Source organism: Convolutriloba macropyga, chromosome 8 (genome assembly GCF_964194025.1).
Source record: "Convolutriloba macropyga chromosome 8, txConMacr16.3, whole genome shotgun sequence".
Taxonomy (NCBI): domain Eukaryota; kingdom Metazoa; phylum Xenacoelomorpha; order Acoela; family Convolutidae; genus Convolutriloba; species Convolutriloba macropyga.
The window spans coordinates 51,307,165-51,324,786 of record NC_134475.1 but is presented as its reverse complement, the minus strand read 5'-3'; the positions used below and the strand labels follow the sequence as shown (position 1 = coordinate 51,324,786).

Here is a 17,622-nt window from a genome sequence, read left to right as displayed (position 1 = left end):
TTGTAACCAAAAAACGGGTAAGTAAAAGATGCAACAGAAAAGGAAGACCAAAATATGGAACAGACAGTTTTTCCACATTTCTTCAGAGGGAATCTGTTCCTCCATTTGCCGTACAAGATTATTACAAAAAGCCATTGGAATGAGAGAAGAAAATGACTATAGATTCTACATTTAAAAGCCATCCTGTTGCCGATTTTGAAGTGCATTGCAAATGACCGAAAGAAGATCTGAAGTTCATTCATCCTATTTGCTTAGCCGGTGTTAGCAAAAACAATTACAACGATCTTTTTATTGTGTTTTTTAATCTTTTCGCAACTTCATTTCAGGGCCCTTCGATATTACATTTATGAACTTCAAAAGGAACGAGAAAAAAGATCGAGTCACCCGATATCCAGGTACAATGGAAATTGAATTTAGTAGTATGCAAAACAGAAAAATAGAAGAGAGCCAAAACACTGCACAATAAATACAATACTAAAATTCAAATCAGAAATACTACTATACAAAAGCATGGCAATGTAACAATTGTACAGAACTAAAATCAAAATACTGCGACATCAATAAAGCGTTCATTGGGGGTTGACGTCATAAAATTTCCCAAAAAATCAGAATTTTGAATTGATTCTTCAGGAATAGAGTTCAGAACAGGTTGTGGAATAGTCAAATTTACCGGTTCATCATTACTACTACTATCTACAAAATCAGTTGAAAGACTTCCAGAAACCAAATCCGGGTCTAACTCGTGGAACTCATCGCGCGCGAGGTAAAATTTTCCATCGTCGGCTTTGATATAGCTGAATTTCTGGCCTGATGGTCTTTCAACTTGATGCTTCTTAATCAGGTGCAAACTCAGGTAGATTCCTCGGTTAAAAGAAGTTCCTGCGGGACATAAATGACAAACATATTCAGGCTTGGCCCTGTAGTTGTGTTCTGATTGGTTATGACATTGCAGACCGTATTCAGTTTTGAACTTCTTGTCACAGAACTCACATGATAGTTTCTCTTTATGTTCATGACTTTTAAGGTGCTTTAGTAAGTCGTTTCTTGTCTTGGCAGAATAGTAGCATAACTCCATGGGACAGGGGAACATTCGCTCATCACTATGTTTGAACTTCCAGTGGTTTCTCAGCGCCGACTTTTTGGCAAAAGGGAGAGAGCATTTTGAACACTGGAACAACTTGACGTGAGTTCTCAAATGCTCCTTTAACAAAGCACATGATGCAAATGAGATATTGCAATAGGAGCATTTGAAAGTCTTGGCACTGTCTTCAAGAACTTGTCTAGCACAGTGACCTTTAAGTTTCTCAACATTAGCAAACTGTGCTCCACATTGAGGACATGCAAACAATTTGGCTCCAGTATGAGTTCGCATGTGATTGTTGAGGTAGAATTTGGTCTAAACAAATCAAGTCTATGTTGTACCAGAAATATTGAACTGCATCTTAAATCCATTCAAAATGTTTATTGTTCCGATCCACTTTAGTGGGAGAAGAACTATATACTCAAACGGGTTTTTTTTGTTCAGACAATTTTCGCCTGTCGATATAATCATTGTAGAGGGTTGTGAGTGGTATCATTAGGAAGTCTGTACAGCGTAGAATGTGGAATTGAAAATTTTTTTCAATTTTCGTTTTTTAAAGAGAGTTATAATGGCTTAAAAATTTGTGAATAGACCGAAATCCGTTGTTTTGTTCACATTTTCACTATTTTTGACGAAAATTTTCGTCAGTTTTGCTAAAATTTGTTAAATTTATTAATAGCAAGGTCACTTAATTTATTAAAAAAATTAAAAAGTTTCCTGAATTTCCTTTTTTCCACAGAGCTATCGAGGTCAAACATGTTTAAATACAGAGCATTAATACACCTAAAATTTGCTGACACAGTTTTTGGTGACATAGAAACAGGCTAGTTTTAATTGTGGATCCTTTGAGAGTGCACTTGAATTAAACGTTATGTTTGATATATTGACATTTTTTGTCAAATATTCTATATAAATAATATTCGGAACAAAAAAATGTTCCCAATAGACGAACGGCAATAGCCAAGCTAGTTTTGGTCAAATCGTTGTGAAAAAGTCAAAAGAAAGCCGATTGTAATCAGTCGATGTTTTTTTTAAATGATAATGGCATTTCCCAATTTTTTGCTTTAATTACAGAAAAAAACAACTAATATCAAAAACGTTCTACTGACAGGTCCAACTGGTTTCCTTCTCAGGGAGTTTGAATGAAGCCTATTTCGCTTTTTAGTCGAAAGCTTATGGTCGTTTTGACTTTTAAAAATAAATATTTTTAAAATGCACAATGGTTTATTGAGCTTTGGGACTTTCTTCTCTTTTTTTGGCCATATTCTAGCTTAATGTCAGCGAAAACAGGTCACAACGTGTTCCTCTTTGATTAAAGTTTAATACTAACTGCGATTTTACGTTTTAAGTAATCATTTTTCTGCTTTGATACTACGTGTTTGTACAAAATTTACAATTTTTGGACATTTTCTCATCATTCAGGTTCTTTTTGCCCCCTTGTCGCATTATTGGCAGTTCAGATGTCATATTCGGGGGAAATCTCATTTGAACATCTGTTTTTCGGCGAACAGATTATTGTTTCAACTGCTTCGAATGTCTTCCAAAGGAATTTAATGTATTTTTTTTGGTTTTTGGTCGTTATTTGTCGTTCTTTTTGTATTCGTTTGAAATTTTCCAGATAATTGCAGGTCCTGGCGTCTTGCTATGGATGAACAAAGGAAACTATTTACTGATTATGGTTAACTGCTTAAGTTTTTCATGATTTGAAATCAAATGTTTTAAGAAAAATACAGATGTTTTTTATCACTTTTTGCTTTTTTGCCTACTTTTCCCCTGCTCCCAATTAGTACAGTGTGTTAATAAAATTATTAGTGAGAAAAATGGAGTGGAACATGTGGCAGCTTTTGGTGGATCGCTTATTGGTTTAACGGCCTCGATACCGGTTTTTTTCTTGAAAAAGAATAAATTGTTTTTAGATTTTCGTATTTGTTTGTAGTTCTTTGCTGAGTCAAATGAGAAACACTGCATAATAGCAGGTCACAGCAAATTGTTCTGGAAAAACTATTTGCTAATTTCATTTGATAGCTAAAGTTTTTCATGATTTTGTAATCAAATGTTTTGGAAGATATATAAAGATGTATTTTTCAAATTTGAACTTGGCTGTTTTTTGTCCACATGTTATCAGTCTCCTTATCTACAAATGCAATTTCGAATAATTTATTTAGGTTTTATTAGAGACTTTAGGTTTAATTTTTTCGTCATTGTTGTTTTCTCTTCAAGAGCTAAATTGAGCTTTGGTTATAAATGCTTGCTGGCGTTATTTGATTTTTTGGTTGTCTTGTCTCGTAGTCTTAATAATGACAAGTCTCTTTGGCCCACTAACGCGGGATTATTTACTATGATCGTTGATTTGAGTTAGAGGCAATTTTTTTTATTGATACACCAATTATTGTCGATCAATATATTAGAATTTTTGAGTTTTCTATCTCTTGCTCATTTGGTCGACAAATAAGCCAAACTTGTGGATACGCGGGGTCGGAACCTGATGTGCGAACGCACATTACTGAGCCTCCTTTTTACTTTAAAAACTCTTCCGTTTTTTTCGCAACCCATTACTAAATGCTACCGACGTAATGCAATCATTGTTCGCACTTATGGCGCTAATAAATATATGGAAATGCTAACTACGAGTAATTATAAATGCGAAGTTAAGTTCGTGACAGTTAGCAATAGTTAGTAATCTATGGAAATTGAAAATGCGTTAGAGTAAAACTATCAGAACTATTATTAGCAACAGAAAACCACGAATACATTTAGATTCAATAAAAGACATTTACTGCACGAGACACGATCTTGCCAGTAAGATTTTTACGAAAAAAACGGACAGATTTCCCAATTTCTTCGGGAACTTACTTTGAATAGAGTGCTCCTTTCACAGCCCATCCAAGTACATCGTCTCTCAGTCAAAACTGGACTGTAAATATGGCTTCTCACGTGCACTAGATAGCTGTGGAAGCTAGTGAATGTCTCCAGACATGTGCCGTGATTGAGTAGACAAGTGAAGCCTTCCGGAGGCAGATCCGGCAAGCATGACGAAAAGGCGATTAGCTGACATTTGGATATTTGTGATTTCTCAATTGCAGCGGATGCTAACGCCTGAAATACGATACACGAAGTTGCTACATTTCAAGATAGCAAAAGTCCTAAAGTGTAACAAAAACTAAACAAAAAGAATAGATCCAAAATCTAATTTCGGACAAAACTCAAAGTCCAATCATTTATACTATGATTATAAAATTCTTCATACATTATGGCTCCAGCTTTTATTAATTGCTAGAACTTTACACCAGCAGAACTCCTATGCTGAGCTTAACTTGAATCAATGCATTTTCCTTGAACATTTGTGTCATGATTCATTTTGCTTCCCAATAAATTGAAACCTGAAAATAACTGAAACTGTCGATATCACGAACGACTAAATTCTGGTTCGGTAAATCGCACAATTAGTCACTAGTAAGGCTCTAAGAGAGCAGGGGAACCGTGGTGGATCGGTGGGTGCACGATTGCGGGGGAACGGGGCATAGGTCGATGGGGAACAACCATTTTTGGGGTAGGTGGGTGAGGGCAGGGGGCTGGTGGAGTTTAATTAGGTAGATGGGGGTAGGTAGGTAGATAGTTGCGGGGGGATTTGAATAGGGAGGAGAGAAGTTTTGGGAAGAGAACTTCAAAACTACCTTTTGACCTTCAATATTACCAGCAGTTCCTAATTACCGTACATTAGAAATCAGGCTAATGTTAAAATCCATTGTTCGAAAAGGGAAGTCGACGTTCTAAAACAGAAGTCAACGCCTGATAAGAAAAACAAACCTCCTGTGCCACTACTATTATATCTATTATTATTATACCAATGAAACTAAGGAACCAGTTAAAACTGGCCGGCAATAGGCGCCAATATCCCACCAAAATTTCCCGCGAATTGCATCTCCGTGCGACAGCTACAACAACAGCAACAAAATTCAAGTCATGAACAAACCTGCTACAGCTCACGAGCACCTGTAGATTGCCAATAATCCTCTTCGAGTCACAAAAAGACAAGAGGACTAATCGTTCCGACCATTTCGATCGACATATTCATCACAGAGATATGTGAGTGGTATCATTAAAAAGCTGGTCCAGCGTAGAATTCAAAATTCAAAAGTTTTTTTTAATTTCGTTTTTTTCGAGGAGTTATCGAGGATTGAAGTTTTGTGTGAACACGGGATCTTTGTTCACTTCAAATTAAGATATTTTGTATAAAAAATAGTATTTCAAAATTAAAATTCACCCCAAAAAACGAACCAATTGTGTGTTCCTAATAGACTAAAGGCAATAAAAAGACTAGTTCTGGTCCTATAGGGAAGTTCACTATAAAAAAATCGAGTTCTATTTGATAGCTCTTTTTTTTATAAAAATTTTCTACTTTTTCTTTTGCTTTTTTAAGTCACCTAGAGACAAGTCACTTTTCATATCGAAGTTCCGTTAAGGATAAACCTCTTTTACAGTCAAATGAAGCCCAATGAACAAAAAACGTTTTCAAGGAATTGCTCGTTTATTTGGTTTCGACTCTGAGTTTTCGAAATTTTAAATAAAGTTTTGAATTTCTTTTTGAGGTTTTACTAATTTTTGGAGTCACAAGGCATGAACTCAATGACTAACAGTGCAATATTTTCCGTAATGAGCATTAGGTGAACATATCTAGTGCTTTGAGTGGACAGCTAATGGCTGCTAAGACTTTAAACATAATTTTTCAATAATTTTTTTTGAAACTTAACCAATCGTAAGCTTATTATCGTGAAGTGTAAGTCATTCTCAGTAATGACAACACTCTCTTCCTTCCTACTGCAACCAAACTCAATCTGTCTAGCTGTTTTATCTTCCAACTATTGGTTATATGAATTCAATGCCACAAGATTTCAAATTGTTTTTAAAAAATTTTTGGATACTTTCGTATTATTGGGTTTTCTTGAAATCTTGTTTTTGTCGTTTTCATAGTCAAAAGACTTATTGTGATGTCTCATTGATTACCTATGCATGAAAAACATCCCTGAACTCCAATCGGGGCATATTTGAGCATATTTATTGACTGCCGTTGAAAGCTATTGAATTTAATGCCTGTTAAGAAATTAAAGACAATTTTTCAAAAAAAATTTAAACATAAATCTTAAACTTAAATTTGAAACCTTAAACTTATTTCGTGAACTGTTGCTCAATCTCAGTACTGAAAGGACCCACTCTCTTTCTCCTGCAACTAAAATTAATATGGTTAGCGGTTTTATCTTCTAACTATTGGTTATATGACTTCAATCACACAAGAATTCAAAAATTTCTTAAAATTTTTTGATATTTTTGTATTATTGGTTACTTTTGAACTCTTATCACATTCTCCAAACTTTATACACCTTATCCAAAAATTATTCTAATTCTATTGGCTTATAGCAGACGTTCAGTGGATCACAGCTAAAGCTTTCAGAAAAAAGCTAATAGTTTAATTGGCTTTGACACTTCCTTCTCGCACTTTTCTACTGAATTTTGGGTTTTGCCTGTTTTTGTCGTTGTTTTCATAGTCATAAGACTTATTGTGACGTCTTATTCATTATCTATGCATGAGTATGACAGACATTTTTTCCGTTCCATCGTGTTATATCTGAACGTAGTTATTGACCTCCGTTGAAAGCTTTTGAGTTTAATGGCTGTTAAGAATTTAAAAATAATTTTTGAACATTAACCAATCCTAAACTTTTTTCTGCAAAATGTTAGTCTGTATGAGTGCTGACAGCATCCTTTTCCTTTCTAATGCAGCCACAACTAATCTGGTTAGCGGTTTTACCTTCTATTACTTCAATGCCACGAGTTTTCAAACTTTTTTTTTTAATTTTCAGCTATTTTTTCTTATTTTTGGATCCTTTCAAAATCTTATCACATTATCCTATTACTGATAATTTCCATTGATTTAGGGAAGAAGTTCAACGGACCATAGATAAAGTTTTCAGTGAAGAGCTTATAATTTAAATTGCTTCGACACTTTCTTCTGGCACTTTTCTATTGAATTTTTGGTTTTGCCTATCTTTGTTGTTGTTTTCGTGGTTCTAATGTATTTGTTCAAATTCGCTAATTTTTTGAAGTTATATTGATAAAAAAACAGGAATCAGATTGCTGAAGAAAAATTAACTGAAAAAAGAAAAGTTTTTAGTGAAAAGTTCATTTTTTAATGTCTTCGACAATTTTCTAGCTCAATTTTTTTCTTGAATTTGGCTTTTTTGCCTGATTTTGTTCTTTAGGTAGCTGTAAAATGCTGACAGGTCTCATAAGCTTGTAATTGAGGATTGAAGGAATGATGTTGCCGGAAGCAGTCAGTTTATAGCGAACAGCTTATAATAAACATTTTCAAATAATTTTCAAACTTTTCAGTTTTTGTTGTTCTCTTCGTCAAATTGTAACTTAATTTCATCAAAGAGAGGTCCAAACCAATTTCTTTTATTTAGAAAAATAACATATCTGCCGATATTTTGTCACTGATGTTTTGTTTGTTGGACAATATACGTTTTTATAAATGTTTTTTAAGTGGTCAATTTTTGTGTTTCTTTTTCTATTCCTTCAGAACAATCGCGTAATAACAGATCCCAAGGGTTTTCAAATGTGGCCAAAGTAAACCTATTTATCTCTCAGTATAAATCCTTCAGCGGAGATAGTAGAAATAACAATTGAATTAAAAATACATAATATTCAGATAATAGCTAATGATTTTAATGGTAACAATAGTTTGTTTTCGCAAATCAGTTGTAATTTTTTTGAGATTTTCTTTAATTCATTTCTATTGCCTAGTCTAATCAAAGACAGGTCCTTTTTGTTTTTTATTTAAAAAGGATTATTTAGTTGAAAGCTAATGATTTTTAAGACCTTTGAAATTTCTTCGTTTAAAAAATGTTGATTAATTTTTGAATTTCGCCTCATTGTTCGTTCTTTGTCGACATGTTACCTAGCTAGCCTCATTAAGAAAAATTTCCATCTGCTGTATAATTAGGAAAATAGGAAAAAGTAAATTTGAGTAGTTAAGGTTTTATCTGACTGCATTTTGACGTTGTTACTATGTGCATTTAAATTTAGATATTCAGTTTCTGCCTTGAAATTTTTGTTTTTGCTAGTTTTGTTGTTTGTTTTTTTCTCTCGTAGTCTCTTTAATGTCAGATCTCGTTGGCGCTGTACTGAGGCATGACATCATGTAATTCAATTAGCAGATAGGTTGCGTAACGATTGTTTTAAACTCAAACATCTATTTTTGTTATGAGCTCGGGTCGGAACACCATGTGCCAACGCACATTAACGAGCCTCCTTGTATAATTAACAACTTCGTTTGGCACCAAAGAAACAACAAATAAAATTTTGAACACTTGGTTGGTAATATAGATAAGATGGGTAATATAAGGTTCATTGTTCAGTTTAGCAATAACGATAAAGGAGCTAATTGCAGAAAACTACGAAGACAAATTTGATAAAAAAAATTATGTGACGTTTCGTAAATAGCTTAGAGTTGAGTTCAACTGCTCTAAACTCGGAATAAGCGCAATTGGGATCAGCAGTGGAGTTCAAGATGTCAGAGGCCAAAAAAAAATCTTATCGACAAAGCCAAACAACAAAACTGCATCAAATTTTGTTTGAGAGCCATTAATTATGCAAAAAACGGTGACCCTTGAACACGCAAAGAATAGAAGGCAAATATCGGAAGAATTGCTTTCAAATTACTGACCAGGTGTTTGTAGTCGCTACCTTACGCTAAGGGAGCTTACTTTTACTAGATGAGGGAGGTAGGTAGAAAATTAGGGAAGGTAAAAACTGTAGGGGACAGAAAAGGGGGGGCATCCAAACCACCTAAAAACCTTCTTCCACCGTAAATTGACGTTTATGCAGTCTCGCCAACAGTTTTTGTGAAAGAATAGTGAAGGCATTTGGGCAACTATTTAGAGTTTTAATACTATCGGTCTTTAACAATTTACAGGTAGTGGGCCTCCTAATTCAGACGGGCGTACTTTTACGGGTTCAAAAATTTCCTTCGAGGGAAGGATTCGAACCCGCAACCTCCCAGTTGCGTCAGTTACCTTAATTCCGATGCCAACTCTCGATTTTCTTTGGTTTACGATCGTTTTTGAGTTAGTAAGACACAAGAGGAAGAATTCTCTAGCTTAAAAGCAGAAAGGTCACTCAAAAATTTTGCATAAAAAAGACACACGTTTATACTAATTGCAGCAAACTTCGTTCAAACTCTTCATTTGAAGAATTTGAAGAAACTCAAGTTGTTTAGTTAAAATCAAATATTCCAATCGAAAATTAGTCAATCGAAATTAACTTTATGCCAACTCATGGAATTTTTCCAAAAATCAATTGCTACTGCCATTATTTACTATCTATCTAATGAGCTACCTTCAAAGCTTTCTTTAAAATTTCCTTAGTTATTGGCATTGTTTAGTTTATATCAATTATTGCAATTGGATATTGGTCATCAATCGTTTATACTATCAATTAATGGCAAACTATTTCAACGCCAAATGATTTTTTCAGATACCTAACCAGGCCAACCCTATTTTCCTTGCTCTTCAAAATTAAAGTAAATCAAAATTTGAGAGAACCGCACTTGTGGTGTGCGGCATTGCCTGTTTCACAATCAGTTGACTGACTAAAAATCCAGAATATTGCCACAATTATTCTTCCGTTCGTAAGCAACAACAGGGCCCAATGTAATGAAATTAAAAAAAAACAGAGGGGGTTTGCTCTTAAGCCGCGCATGACAATCCAATGGATGAGTAGTGATCCCCCACTATGAGACATCACTGCATCGTGTATAACTTTAAAGACAAGGCACTATACCTCTTTTAGAGCTGCGTCAAAAGAATTGAATTTCTATATAAGCAAACTTGTTATGAATCTAGTCTCTCCTCCGGCTTTATGGCACTGCACGAACAATCAATGTCGCTCGACCGTTTGGAACCACCGCACCCTCTGAGGGATATGATAGCGTTGGACAGAAGAGCAAAACTTATTCTCGTGCGTATGTACGTTGTTGCGTCGGAGTATGATTCTTCTTTTTTTAAGCAATTTTGCGAGCCAGTTGTTTTATAGTGCACGTTGCGGACGGTCCTGCGCCCCAATGCAGGAAAACACGAGCGGAACGAAGTTACTCTTCTCGACGTCAAGTATTCGTTGCTCATACTTCAGGCTCATACTTCAGGCAAGTATTCGTTGCTCATACTTCAGGCACCTCAACGACACATGATACTTGTACGCTTCTACGGAGTTTCTCGGGCATGACTTGGCTAGTGGGTTAAAGATCTTCACGTCGAAGAAATGACGGCTGAACCTCTACCCCCATAGGCCATGCGCTTTAATGTTTAGTCGCGCGTTTTCATCGGTGCTAGTAGTTTTGTGTATAAAGGACTCGCCTTGAAGCAACTGAAGAGTCGGCTCAACTTCGACATCATAGCAAAGGTCATGCAAGATTTTAGCAAAGGTGTCTCGGATCTCATTGTGTCTCCTGTGTGCATACCCCCTTTGCACAGTTGAGAACATGTGATAGGGTAAACTTTTCACCACATGGACTATTAATGGGCGTATTATTGGCCTGAATGTTATATCTAATGCAAAGCCCGTCTCTGAATTCGGACTTCGTTAGTGTAAATCCGAAACGTTTAAGCAGTAGAGCTGTGAGCCAGTTCGAGCTCAAAACCAACAAATAGGCGTCGGAATTAGTGATCTCGAACAACAGGTAGTGGGCCTCCTTATTCAGACGGGCGTACTTTTACGGGTTAAAATTTCCTTCGAGGGAAGGATTCGAACCCGCGACCTCCCAGCTGCGTCAGTTACCTTAACTCCCATGCCAACTCTCAATTTTCTTTGGTTTACGATCGTTTTTGAGTTAGTAAGACACAAGAGGAAGAATTCTCTAGCTTAAAAGCAGAAAGGTCACTCAAAAATTTTGCATACAAAAGACGCACGTTTATACTAATTGCAGCAAACTTCGTTCAAACTCTTCATTTGAAGAAACTCCAGTTGTTTAGTTAAAATCAAATATTCCAATTGCTACTGCCATTATTTACTATCTATCTAATGAGCTACCTTCAAAGCTTTCTTTAAAATTTCCTTAGTTATTGGCATTGTTTAGTTTATATCAATTATTGCAATTGGATATTGGTCATCAATCGTTTATACTATCAATTAATGGCAAACTATTTCAACGCCAAATGATTTTTTCAGATACCTAACCAGGCCAACCCTATTTTCCTTGCTCTTCAAAATTAAAGTAAATCAAAATTTGAGAGAACCGCACTTGTGGTGTGCGGCATTGCCTGTTTCACAATCAGTTGACTGACTAAAAATCCAGAATATTGCCACAATTATTCTTCCGTTCGTAAGCAACAACAGGGCCCAATGTAATGAAATTAAAAAAAAACAGAGGGGGTTTGCTCTTAAGCCGCGCATGACAATCCAATGGATGAGTAGTGATCCCCCACTATGAGACATCACTGCATCGTGTATAACTTTAAAGACAAGGCACTATACCTCTTTTAGAGCTGCGTCAAAAGAATTGAATTTCTATATAAGCAAACTTGTTATGAATCTAGTCTCTCCTCCGGCTTTATGGCACTGCACGAACAATCAATGTCGCTCGACCGTTTGGAACCACCGCACCCTCTGAGGGATATGATAGCGTTGGACAGAAGAGCAAAACTTATTCTCGTGCGTATGTACGTTGTTGCGTCGGAGTATGATTCTTCTTTTTTTAAAGCAATTTTGCGAGCCAGTTGTTTTATAGTGCACGTTGCGGACGGTCCTGCGCCCCAATGCAGGAAAACACGAGCGGAACGAAGTTACTCTTCTCGACGTCAAGTATTCGTTGCTCATACTTCAGGCTCATACTTCAGGCAAGTATTCGTTGCTCATACTTCAGGCACCTCAACGACACATGATACTTGTACGCTTCTACGGAGTTTCTCGGGCATGACTTGGCTAGTGGGTTAAAGATCTTCACGTCGAAGAAATGACGGCTGAACCTCTACCCCCATAGGCCATGCGCTTTAATGTTTAGTCGCGCGTTTTCATCGGTGCTAGTAGTTTTGTGTATAAAGGACTCGCCTTGAAGCAACTGAAGAGTCGGCTCAACTTCGACATCATAGCAAAGGTCATGCAAGATTTTAGCAAAGGTGTCTCGGATCTCATTGTGTCTCCTGTGTGCATACCCCCTTTGCACAGTTGAGAACATGTGATAGGGTAAACTTTTCACCACATGGACTATTAATGGGCGTATTATTGGCCTGAATGTTATATCTAATGCAAAGCCCGTCTCTGAATTCGGACTTCGTTAGTGTAAATCCGAAACGTTTAAGCAGTAGAGCTGTGAGCCAGTTCGAGCTCAAAACCAACAAATAGGCGTCGGAATTAGTGATCTCGAACAACAGGTAGTGGGCCTCCTTATTCAGACGGGCGTACTTTTACGGGTTAAAATTTCCTTCGAGGGAAGGATTCGAACCCGCGACCTCCCAGCTGCGTCAGTTACCTTAACTCCCATGCCAACTCTCAATTTTCTTTGGTTTACGATCGTTTTTGAGTTAGTAAGACACAAGAGGAAGAATTCTCTAGCTTAAAAGCAGAAAGGTCACTCAAAAATTTTGCATACAAAAGACGCACGTTTATACTAATTGCAGCAAACTTCGTTCAAACTCTTCATTTGAAGAAACTCCAGTTGTTTAGTTAAAATCAAATATTCCAATTGCTACTGCCATTATTTACTATCTATCTAATGAGCTACCTTCAAAGCTTTCTTTAAAATTTCCTTAGTTATTGGCATTGTTTAGTTTATATCAATTATTGCAATTGGATATTGGTCATCAATCGTTTATACTATCAATTAATGGCAAACTATTTCAACGCCAAATGATTTTTTCAGATACCTAACCAGGCCAACCCTATTTTCCTTGCTCTTCAAAATTAAAGTAAATCAAAATTTGAGAGAACCGCACTTGTGGTGTGCGGCATTGCCTGTTTCACAATCAGTTGACTGAATAAAAATCCAGAATATTGCCACAATTATTCTTCCGTTCGTAAGCAACAACAGGGCCCAATGTAATGAAATTAAAAAAACAGAGGGGGTTTGCTCTTAAGCCGCGTATGACAATCCAATGGATAAGTAGTGATCCCCCACTATGAGACATCACTGCATCGTATATAACTTTAAAGACAAGGCACTATACCTCTTTTAGAGCTGCGTCAAAAGAATTGAATTTCTATATAAGCAAACTTGTTATGAATCTAGTCTCTCCTCCCGCTTTATGGCACTGCACGAACAATCAATGTCGCTCGACCGTTTGGAACCACCGCACCCTCTGAGGGATATGATAGCGTTGGACAGAAGAGCAAAACTTATTCTCGTGCGTATGTACGTTGTTGCGTCGGAGTATGATTCGTCTTTCTTTTAAGCAATTTTGCGAGCCAGTTGTTTTATAGTGCACGTTTCGGACGGTCCTGCGCCCCAATGCAGGAAAACACGAGCGGAACGAAGTTACTCTTCTCGACGTCAAGTATTCGTTGCTCATACTTCAGGCTCATACTTCAGGCAAGTATTCGTTGCTCATACTTCAGGCACCTCAACGACACATGATACTTGTACGCTTCTACGGAGTTTCTCGGGCATGACTTGGCTAGTGGGTTAAAGATCTTCACGTCGAAGAAATGACGGCTGAACCTCTACCCCCATAGGCCATGCGCTTCAATGTTTAGTCGCGCGTTTTCATCGGTGCTAGTAGTTTTGTGTATAAAGGACTCGCCTTGAAGCAACTGAAGAGTCGGCTCAACTTCGACATCATAGCAAAGGTCATGCAAGATTTTAGCAAAGGTGTCTCGGATCTCATTGTGTCTCCTGTGTGCATACCCCCTTCGCACAGTTGAGAACATGTGATAGGGTAAACTTTTCACCACATGGACTATTAATGGGCGTATTATTGGCCTGAATGTTATATCTAATGCAAAGCCCGTCTCTGAATTCGGACTTCGTTAGTGTAAATTTGAAACGTTTAAGCAGTAGAGCTGTGAGCCAGTTCGAGCTCAAAACAAACAAATAGGCGTCGGAATTAGTGATCTCGAACAACAGGTAGTGGGCCTCCTTATTCAGACGGGCGTACTTTTACGGGTTCAAAAATTTCCTTCGAGGGAAGGATTCGAACCGAACCCGCGACCTCCAGCTGCGTCAGTTACCTTAACTCCCATGCCAACTCTCAATTTTCTTTGGTTTACGATCGTTTTTGAGTTAGTAAGACACAAGAGGAAGAATTCTCTAGCTTAAAAGCAGAAAGGTCACTCAAAAATTTTGCATAAAAAAGATGCACGTTTATACTAATTGCAGCAAACTTCGTTCAAACTCTTCATTTGAAGAAACTCCAGTTGTTTAGTTAAAATCAAATATTCCAATCGAAAATTAGTCAATCGAAATTAGCTTTATGCCAACTCATGGAATTTGTCCAAAAATCAATTGCTACTGCCATTATTTACTATCTATCTAATGAGCTACCTTCAAAGCTTTCTTTAAAATTTCCTTAGTTATTGGCATTGTTTAGTTTATATCAATTATTGCAATTGGATATTAGTCATCAATCGTTTATACTATCAATTATTGGCAAACTATTTCAACGCCAAATGATTTTTTCAGATACCTAACCAGGCCAACCCTATTTTCCTTGCTCTTCAAAATTAAAGTAAATCAAAATTTGAGAGAACCGCACTTGTGTTGTGCGGCATTGCCTGTTTCACAATCAGTTGACTGACTAAAAATCCAGAATATTGCCACAATTATTCTTCCGTTCGTAAGCAACAACAGGGCCCAATGTAATGAAATTAAAAAAACAGAGGGGGTTTGCTCTTAAGCCGCGTATGCCAATCCAATGGATGAGTAGTGATCCCCCACTATGAGACATCACTGCATCGTATATTACTTTAAAGACAAGTCACTATACCTCTTTTAGAGCTGCGTCAAAAGAATTGAATTTCTATATAAGCAAACTTGTTATGAATCTAGTCTCTCCTCCCGCGTTATGGCACTGCACGAACAATCAATGTCGCTCGACCGTTTGGAACCACCGCACCCTCTGAGGGATATGATAGCGTTGGACAGAAGAGCAAAACTTATTCTCGTGCGTATGTACGTTGTTGCGTCGGAGTATGATTCGTCTTTCTTTTAAGCAATTTTGCGAGCCAGTTGTTTTATAGTTCACGTTGCGGACGGTCCTGCGCCCCAATGCAGGAAAACATGAGCGGAACGAAGTTACTCTTCTCGACGTCAAGTATTCGTTGCTCATACTTCAGGCTCATACTTCAGGCAAGTATTCGTTGCTCATACTTCAGGCACCTCAACGACACATGATACTTGTACGCTTCTACGGAGTTTCTCGGGCATGACTTGGCTAGTGGGTTAAAGATCTTCACGTCGAAGAAATGACGGCTGAACCTCTACCCCCATAGGCCATGCGCTTTAATGTTTAGTCGCGCGTTTTCATCGGTGCTAGTAGTTTTGTGTATAAAGGACTCGCCTTGAAGCAACTGAAGAGTCGGCTCAACTTCGACATCATAGCAAAGGTCATGCAAGATTTTAGCAAAGGTATCTCGGATCTCATTGTGTCTCCTGTGTGCATACCCCCTTCGCACAGTTGAGAACATGTGATAGGGTAAACTTTTCACCACATGGACAATTAATGGGCGTATTATTCGCCTGAATGTTATATCTAATGCAAAGCCCGTCTCTGAATTCGGACTTCGTTAGTGTATATCCGAAACGTTTAAGCGGTAGAGCTGTGAGCCAGTTCGAGGTTCCTTTTTCCGAAGCCATTTCTATTACGTGGCGTCGCTCGGTCTGAAGGCTTTCGGACGAATAGCAAGTTTGGCTACCTTTTTCGCTATGTTTGCTGAAACTTTGAATCAAGTGAAAACTCGTCTCCAATCGTTTGCATCTAAACCTGACGGTCCGTGGCTGCCATGTGTTTTCAAGGCTGCCTTTTTAACTGCCGATGCGCCTGTTTTCGATGCGTCCATGTAATTGAAATTCTTTGAGAAGTAAAATTAAGCAGAGGGATAATACTTCCCCACTATTGATTTAACCGCGATTAAGAAACAGCACATGGACGTAGCGGGCCCGTAATAGGAAAGCACATTTTATAGTTTCCCTCACCTTTAATTGCGTGTGATAGGCATGATACAGAACATGAACTGTTAGGTGATGATGGTGCTCGGCATCAAAATTGTTACACTCGTTCCAAAAGCAATGCAGTGGTTGGTCACAATGCTGGCTCGCAAATAAATGAACGTCTGTGAGGTGAATGATTAGATGCTCAATTGTCCCGAAGACTTGGCAGCAACCAGCCCAACCACATGATAGAGGTAAATGACTTAAATGCCCCCCGCCCATATCACTACAATTCCCAACAGAACCAGCTCCAGCTTCACTGGCAACATATACTTGAGGCAGATCTTCATTTGCCTGAAATGCCGGTTGTTGGAAATTCATCGAGGATTCTGAAAATCAAGATAAGCGACTTTTATTGATAAATTTTGATTCATTAGACAGCCAGTGAACTGGATATAGTAGTTCACAATCCTGGGCAGCAGCGCATCGATTGGAGCTCGAGTTTTTCAACTCCTTGATACATTTAGTACCTAAACAGAAATTTATCAAACAAAACGTCAGTCATTAACAAACCAAACGGGTATAAAGGCTATGCGTCCCCATTATATCATACGCGAGTGAGGTATGGCACCCTCACAAAGGAGATCTAGTCTTGCTAAAGAAATTACAGAAAAATGCAACAAAATGGATCCTTGGAAACACCACCGACTACAAAAATAGGCTTCAAACTCTGAACATTCTACCTCTTGCGTGGTACTTGAAACTCCACAGCCTCTTACTTTACTGTAATATCGCCGACGGCGAATACAACATAAATAAAAATCAGTTTATTAAGTACAGCACAAATCAAAGAACAAGACAAGGCACACATGCAGTTATTGTTGCAAAAACAAGACTATGTCAAAGCCACGAAAACTTTTGGGTAAGAACAGCAATCTCATACAGAAGAAAATTTATTTATTCTGTTGATATACATTGTAGATAACTTTGTGCATTCTTAAAGAAATACCTAAGCACCAGAAGGGACCTCTTCTGTGCAATAGTCCCACAGAAGCTGGAAGCCCCACAATAGTTAGAGATAAGACTAGTATAAAAAAGAAATCTGAACTCATACTAGAACAAGGTATCGAATAAATTCTTTTTTATTAACAAAACTTTGAGATAATCTATGGAAAGTTTCAATGATGTTTCGTCTCCACAAAAAAGCCATTACTAATCAAGTAATTCAACATAACGCATTCTCTTTATTGATAGGCGTGGTTTCTTGAAGAGGCCAGGTGAGACACTCCTCGAAGTAAAAGTAAGGCAATCTTTCACGTCACGCTGATGAAGGTGTGAGTGTCACACGTATATAAAAAAAAAGGTGTACTAAAACCTTGGGTTTCAAGGTCAAAGATTTAGTTTAAAT

At 37.4% G+C, this 17,622-nt stretch overlaps 1 protein-coding gene across 1 annotated transcript; it reads right to left on the bottom strand.

Annotated features, from left to right (window-relative positions):
- Positions 1 to 375: 375 nt before the first annotated feature.
- Positions 376 to 16,599, bottom strand: LOC142344812 (histone H4 transcription factor-like). The gene is made up of 3 exons (XM_075396787.1): positions 16,260 to 16,599; positions 3,935 to 4,177; positions 376 to 1,396 (listed from the first exon to the last, which is right to left on the bottom strand). The coding sequence occupies exons 1-3, from the start codon at positions 16,593 to 16,595 to the stop codon at positions 542 to 544; spliced, it is 1,434 nt and encodes a 477-aa protein (XP_075252902.1). The 5' UTR covers positions 16,596 to 16,599; the 3' UTR covers positions 376 to 541.
- Positions 16,600 to 17,622: the final 1,023 nt, after the last annotated feature.